At 39.7% G+C, this 7,838-nt stretch overlaps 1 protein-coding gene across 1 annotated transcript; it reads right to left on the bottom strand.

Moving 5' to 3' along the window:
- Positions 1 to 1,624: 1,624 nt before the first annotated feature.
- On the bottom strand, positions 1,625 to 7,120 carry LOC148041638 (putative histone H2A variant 1). Its single transcript, XM_087688585.1, has 3 exons — positions 7,106 to 7,120; positions 2,457 to 2,525; positions 1,625 to 1,918 (listed from the first exon to the last, which is right to left on the bottom strand). Exons 1-3 carry the CDS (start codon positions 7,118 to 7,120, stop codon positions 1,625 to 1,627), a joined length of 378 nt encoding a protein of 125 aa, XP_087544711.1.
- Positions 7,121 to 7,838: the final 718 nt, after the last annotated feature.

Genomic DNA, 7,838 nt, shown 5'->3' with positions numbered 1-7,838 from the left:
TTAAGCTCATCTTGCTTTGGATTCTCCTTTGTCTTATCCTTTGAATCTCTATATCTTATTTTTCCTTTCCTTTTTGTTCCACTCTAGCCTTGCTAGTCTCTATCTGATCATAATGTACTTCTCTCCTTCTCTTACTAGTAGGTGCTAAATTAACCTTTTTGATGGCAACTAGAATATAGTTTAATCCAATTTTCTCTTTCTCCTCAATAGCAAGACCTCTAGAAATCGAAGGTTCATGAATCTCCCTTGGATAGTCAATTTTCTTGTTAAGTATGTTCTTCGGAAGTGCATACATATCAACTCCTATTCTTCTATGTTGTTGTGCACAATTCAAACTTATGTGATGAACATCCCCTTAGTTAAAACATGTGAAAAGTATTCTTGGAAACCTCTACAATTTCCCCCTTGCAATTCTCCCTTGCATTCCTTGGTTGACGAATGTAGTAATTCCCTTCCACATTGCGTATATCTTAAGGCAACAAGCGTCATGTTCAACATTTCATGAGCTAATTGGTCCTCAAGTTGAGGGGCTAGTTTAGCTCCCTGTCTCGTTTAGCCATTGGCTTCTAGGAAACATGCCTTAGCTTCTACTTTTGGTCTCTTCTCTCTAGACCTCTCAAATTGATATCTAACAACACAACACCTATTGATCCACCAACACATTACCACATGCTCATCTATATTTAGTACATCACGAAAGTATGTTAAGTTATGGAGGCTTCATAACACAGTTATTTATCCATATAATCGAAGTAGTGTATTCTAGGCTATAGTCCATACTGATCCTACGGCCTGCAAAGTTATGTATAGTTTCTAGGTATGCATTGGAACTTGATTCTTCTCGTTTCAAACTAGTGTGTTAGTGCAAAATGTTCAATTACATGAACTAAATCCCCATCAAGGCTGTACTAAAAATTATGAGCACTAGTGGGTCGATAATTAAATGCTAATCTAGATTCGTGAAACTGTACTATTCGGGTACAAAAAGAGAGTAGAAAGCCATGTTCTTATACTTCTATCAGCGAATACTGAACAGAAATTCCTCTATTACATGTGTAAGGTGACGAATACTGAACTCTTATCAATATTCCAATGGTAGGACTCCAAGTTCCTTGTTCTACCCACAAACGAAACTCAGTCCATCATGCTAATTGTTTTTTGGGCACTTTAAGACGTCTGCCGCGGCCGTTCTGGCCTTTTCATAGTGAGCGAGCTGCTTACATTTTATAAAACATGGATACGCTGAGTTCCATCACAAATCTGCTAGAATTACGTGCGGGGTTAATAAATGAAGATGAATGAATATCAAGCCTTGGAAGATTTTGCGCCGATTAATAGTTATAGTTTCTGAATTCTGGTGGAAGAAGTGTATAGAGTATTAGAGAGCGAGAAACAGAGTGGGAGGGGGGGATCTTTGATATGTGCAGACAAGTACTGATAGGCGCTGGTCTGAGAGAGAGAGAGAGAGAGAGAGAGAACTTTTTACGGGACATCACCGGCAGGTGCACCCCATTGACCTCTAATTAAAAATTTGCATGTGGCCGTGTATCTTCACCAAGGCCAACTTAGCTGGCGTCTCTCTCATAGTCCATATCTCTGAAGGCGCCATGCCATGCATCGAAAATTATTCAGATGAGGACTTGGGAAGGAGGGCTTCACTTGTGTAATGGACCACTCCCCCACCAGAGATGGTACCTTTGAATAATTTGTCTAGCTCTTCGTCTGTCCGGATTGCAAGCTGGAGGTGGCGAGGCGTGATTCTCTTAAGCCCGTGGTATCTGCATACGTCTCCCGCCAGTTGAAGCACCTCGGCTCCCAAATACTCCAACACGGCCGCTGTGTACACGGCCGCCGTTGCGCTTACCCTTCTTGCTGCCGTCCTTGACTTGAGATGGCGATGCAAGCAGCCTACTGGAAACTGAAAGCACAACAAGTTAGACGGCGTCAAGTCAGCATCTGATTCTGTTAAGGGGTCCAGCTCCCGCCATAACGGCGCTAATTAATCATGAAAACTTGGCCATCTCAAGAAGATTTCCTAACGCAAACTTCTTAATCACCATGGAAGCTTCAGCAAACTTGTTACTCACTATGGAAGCTTCCGATCCGTATTTGTCTGAAAAATAATATTTTCCAGCGTTAAGCATGAACGCTTGATCCATCTTAAAGGATTTCCTTACGCTAAACAAAATGTCTCAAAGGACAGGATAAGCTTTATAAGGGACTGCTGATTACGGGATTTCCGGACGCAGAAAGCGTTCATAAACGTTTCAAGAATTGAGGCGGAATCAGAACTGTGTCCTGTCCATGCAATACCCATAATTTCAGATTAAACTGAATGGCAGAAAGGTTCGGCTTACGGTGCAGAAGAAGCTGGGCGCAGCGATTTGATATTGATTGAGAACCTCGTCCAAAAGCTGATGATCAAAGAACGATTGCCAGATGAACATGGTCATTACCTGTAAGCCAGAGCGAGCTGCCCTATTCGACGGCTTCGACCTTCGGTCCTCCTCAACTTTCCCGCCAGCCTGGCTTCCATCAACCTGCACCAAAACGCCACGACATCAAGCTTCTGCTGCAAGAGTGAGCTGGAGTCAAGCCTAGTACTGTTGCCTGTCCACGCATTAAAAGGCTTTTGGGATTTAACACCTTATAAAATAAGAAGAGGACCATGATAAGAGAAACCGCCGAGTCTAAGAACAAAAAAGAAAAGGATGGCGAGCCATGAATACTGTTCACCTGTAACGCACCCCCACTAGCGGACGTCGACGTCGACAACGCACTTGGCTGCAACTGTTGCTCGTTCATCGCAACGGATTTCTGCTTGTGGAGGCCTTGGACTTCCACGGGCGACACAGAGCAATCTCCGCGCACCAGATGAAAGACTACAGGATTGAAAGGACGTCGCTCGCGATAATCTGATTTGTATACCGAGCAAACTTATCACCATTTCGGATTTAAAAAAACCGACAAGCATAACATTACAAAAATAAAACGTGTCTCTCTCTCTCTAACAAACGCACGCACACATCGACGCGCACATACGTGGATATATATATATATATATATATCTCATATTCACAAATGTTCATTTTTCTCTCTTTTCTTCATCGTCACCCATTTAAAAATTTTCACATTTTTTCATGGGACAAAAAGGCTATTTTTCCTTAACATAGAGGCTTGAACATCATGTGCTTCTACTTGGAAGACATTGCAAACCTAGCTAGGAACACAGAGGGGAGAAGATAAGCGAAAGAGATGGGGGGATAGAGAAACAAAGAGGGAGAGAGAGGGGGAGAGAGAAAACTAGAGAGTTGGAGAGAGGGAGAGAAAGAAATACAAACAAAGAGAGGGGGAGAGACAATGATAGAGAAGAGGGAGAGAAATAGAAACAGAAAGAGAGAGGGAGAGAATCAAAGGAAGAGGGGAGAAGAGAGAGGGAAATAAAGAGAGGGATAGGGAGAGAAATAAAGAGAGGAAGGGAGGGAGGGAAAGAGAGGAGGGAGAGAGACAAAGAGGGGGAGAGTGAGAAAATTACAGAGGGAGGGAGAGAAAGAGAGAGAGAGAGAGAGAGATGTTGAGATTCAAGCTCAGGAGTTAGTCACTAACACCGACTGTATCTAGATAGTTGTAGACCTAGCTATGATCATTCATGTGTGTTGTAATAACTAAGTCCTTGAGACTCAATGGCAATTGGTAGTATGGTCAGATAGTGACCTAGTTCATTCAATCATGTGTGGCTTATACCTCTTTGTGTTACTTAGTTCAGTATAATGTACGAATAATTGAAACAACAAGAGCATGTTGCTCTCTCTGTTGGCAACTCCATGCCTTTGTCTGCCTCTTTCCCTCTCTTTGCATATGCTATTAGAGCTAGAGAGCTCCATTTCGTAGTGCACAAGAGTTCAGAATTGGAGTTGAAAGCTGGAGAGTAACTCAAATCTATAGCCTATGGAGAATATTGACTTGCAACATTGGAAGCCATAGCTTGAACTTGGAATGGTATGTGTTAGTGTTTTGAAGCCTACATTTGATAGAGCCTATTGAGGCTTGTAGGAGGGATCATTGGCTTGCATTGCAGCTTGTGAATGAGCTCATAAAGACAAACACTTTCATCAATTTGTTAGCATGGGTTTCCCTAAACTATGCTTGTTTTGAATGGAAAGAAAGGGGTAGCACTAAGCTATTACTATGCCTTAGTGGTTGTGGGTATTTTGACTACTTGTGATGGAGCTTATTTAGCTTAATGGAATGCTAACCATAACCAACATTAGCAACATGATTGGCAACAACCATAACAAATCTGAAATCAATGTGACAAGACTTTAAAACATGCATGTATTTTATTTGGTATAGGTAAGATTGGTTCAACCATAAAATGCTTGGTCTTCCGCATACTCAACCATCTTAGACGCTTGGCAACTAATGTAGCATCATGCATGTATACTTGGGGCACTAATATGAGGACATGAAGCTTGGATTTGAAGATGTATTCATAGGGAGGGTGCTTTCTTGAATTTATGACAGCTTATAGTTCTTATAGCTCATTGAAGCTTGGTACCTACTGATGCTTGGAAATTGACACATGAGTTATGAATGGTCAATGAATTTAAATGAGCATTTAATGCTCAAATCTCAACTAAGCTATAGCTTGTTAAGATAGAGCATTGGCTCTTGACAACCCATGAGAGAACTTTTGATAATTGCTACTACTTGTATGGACAAGCATTGATGCTTCTATGGCCTTGTACTAAATCCCAGATGATGTGTTACATGGGTAATATGTTTTGAGATTTTTTTGACCCAAGAATATCTTATTTTTAAAAGAGAATTCACTATTGGTTATCTCCTGTCATTGGTTGGAAGACCTGCATTCATGTCTACTATGCAATCAATGAGATCTACATGCAATGTTGCTATCCTTAGATGTTAGGAAAAATGTTAAAAGACATTTGATATGCTCATGAGTTGAAATGTCACTAGTTATTGCCGCAGAGAATTAACTATTATAAACCCTGGGACTAAAACTCTCCCTGATGTCTACTACATGTATGAGCTATATTGAATTGAATGCAAAGTACTTGCAAATAGACTTATGTTTCTTGAATGTTATGCAAAAATTTTATTAGTGAAAAGACATCTTGGAATGCATGGAGTTAGGCATTGATAGGCTAAATACTACATTGAAGACCTTCAGCTCTAAAGATATGGGAAATGCTATAGGTATCAATAATATCAATCAAATTATGGGAGAGAAGCTTGATTACAAGAAATTTTTTGTATGAAATTTTAGAATGCAATACTTTTTATCAACAGAGGATATTGAGATTTATGTATTGAAGTTGAAGCTGAACCCGAATTGCTTGAAAGAGATCTGACTACTAATCAATGGAGGGCTTATTGACAATGGTAAGAAATTGTGAGCAAAGTGCTACATTGGTTTTGTTTATGCATTATGGATGCACTGGCTATGAGAATTATTAGTTGTCAGTCTGGCAAAGGATGCTTGGAAAATTCTCATGAAGAATTATGGCGATGTAACTCATACACAAAAGATAGAGTTGAAGCAATAGTTCAATAATATGACCAAAAACGGCAAGAGCATCCAGGCTTATCCAATGGAGACCATTGCAGATTAGCTTACCACTATTGGTTCTAAAGTTTTGGAGGATGACATGATTGTAGTTACATTGAATGGCTTGGGCAAAGAGTACAAAGCCTTAGACACATTGATTTCTATGAGAGTAGACCCCCTTGGTTAGGATGAAGTACTTGTATTGTTGCTACTTGAGGATGTCAAGCTTTAGTTGAATACAAGTTCGAGTACCTCTTAGAGTAGGGATACCGTCTTTTACTCTAATCAATGAGCTAGAGGTGGTAGAGTTTGTAGACATTTTCTAGGTCATGGTGGTACTCAAAATACATATGGAATATAATAACAAAATTCTTGGTAGAGTTTAAATGCACAAGGCTTGAATGGATCTAGAGCCTTTAGAGGAACAGAAGATCACCTAGAGATAGAGGTGGTTCTTGGCAGTCACACGATTAGTCAAATAGGGATAAATATTATCATTACTATGGTAGATATGGACAGATAGCAAAGAACTATCATAAAAAGCAAGCTAACATAAAAGAAAAAGGAAAACAACATGGCAACTATGCATCTTTTAGTAAAACTCATAATGATTAGATAGATAGGATGTTTTCTACGATGCATGTTGCAACGGATATACCTAAGAAAGGTATAGATGATGAAAAGTAGTATATAGACTCAAGCACATTCAATCATATGATTGCACATGGTGAGCGATTTGGTGAGATAATAGCAGGCTCTCATGGTTATGTATGCACTATTGATGACACTCGACATGATATTCAACATACATGTGTGGTACCATTTGTCATCCAGAGTGGCAGAAAGAAGAGTCTTTGTGACGTATTATATGTACCATCTATCACTAAGAATCTATTATGGGAGCACTAGACTATGCTTAGATACAAAATTTGTTACAAGATTTTTGACTGCAAGATAATCCCATGTAATGGCACAAGGTGCAATGATATCCTGAGACCATAGGTATAGATAACAAGACTCGATAGAATATGAAGGGTCCCACAACTCGGGACCGTAGGTATGGATACAAGATATCAGAATTACTGGATCTCCCTCAATGGGGATAAACAAGATACAAGATAGTACTAGACAAGCTCTCGTAGTACAAGATTACATGGTGACAAGACAACATGAGTATAATGGAAACAAGATAAGCTCTCATAGTATGCGATTACATGGTGACAAGACAACATGAGTATAATGGAAACAAGATAAGCTCTCATTCTATGATGAAATGGCAAGGGTGGGTTTGCATGATTGGCTCAAGGATGTCCTATTAAGGGCGCATTGCATGGGGTGTGGATTCATATGGCATGAGCAAGAATTAATCTGTACACTTGATCATGGCGTATATGTTACATCACTCTCTCCTCTAGTGATGAGTTCCACAACGAGGGGCTTGGTGGTTTGGTCAAAGTTTCATTGGATTTCTCTTGTGAAATTATTTAACTTTGAGAAGTGCTCTTTGGAGATATTCTATAGGTTTTCAACTACGATCATTGATATCATATTCCTTCCATTGAACAAGATAGTCTAATCGACCTTAGGAGATCCTTGAGTCTAAGATATCCTCAACCTCAAATTCTTCATGATCTTCAACCTCAATAGGTGGTGGGGCATTAGATCTTCCCCCCCTCAGTGGTGAGCTATGGTATGGCTTGAGCAAGAAAAAAATGGAAGAATGGGTGGATCTTCATGGTGCTAGCCGTTTGTGTTACAACTATATATATCATCTTCGTTAGACAGAATAGTGATGATATTGTCATATAAAGGATCTTTGATGGTATGAAGAAGTTGAGTAACAATCTGATTTTTAGCAACAGGAGCGAATTATTTGATATTGTTTTGGGCGATCTGTCTTGCCCAGTTCAACCTATTGATGTGATGAATGACAATTCTCTAATTACTGATGGCCTGTTATTTGAACAATGGAAAATTTGATTATACTAATTGGATTCGTCGTGACAAAGTGGCTTGTCGTTATATATTGTCTGCACTTCCTGACTCACTTATGTTGGATGTCTTTCATCTGGAAACCTCTCATGCTATTTGGGAGTATCTTATCTCAACATTTGAGAAGAAATCGGTCACCGAAATTTTATATCTCCAAACTTTGTTAAAGAATCTTCAATATAAGGTTGGTTCTTCTATGCACTCTCATATTGAGGCTTTTAAAGACATTATCAATCAGCTTGGTGCTGCCGGCGCTCCTGTTGCTAAAAATCAG

This window comes from Lygodium microphyllum, chromosome 1, assembly GCF_053477565.2.
Source record: "Lygodium microphyllum isolate KBCC chromosome 1, Lygodium_microphyllum_v1.1.10, whole genome shotgun sequence".
Taxonomy (NCBI): domain Eukaryota; kingdom Viridiplantae; phylum Streptophyta; class Polypodiopsida; order Schizaeales; family Lygodiaceae; genus Lygodium; species Lygodium microphyllum.
Note: the sequence above shows the minus strand (reverse complement) of the source record. Positions and strands in the feature narration are given on the sequence as shown.

Excerpts from the sequence above, each read along its gene's own strand:
- LOC148041638 (XM_087688585.1), bottom strand. Across the intron at positions 1,919-2,456 it reads CAGCTCGCTCTGGCTTACAG|TTTCCAGTAGGCTGCTTGCA; the intron begins GTAATGACCATG and ends TTGTGCTTTCAG.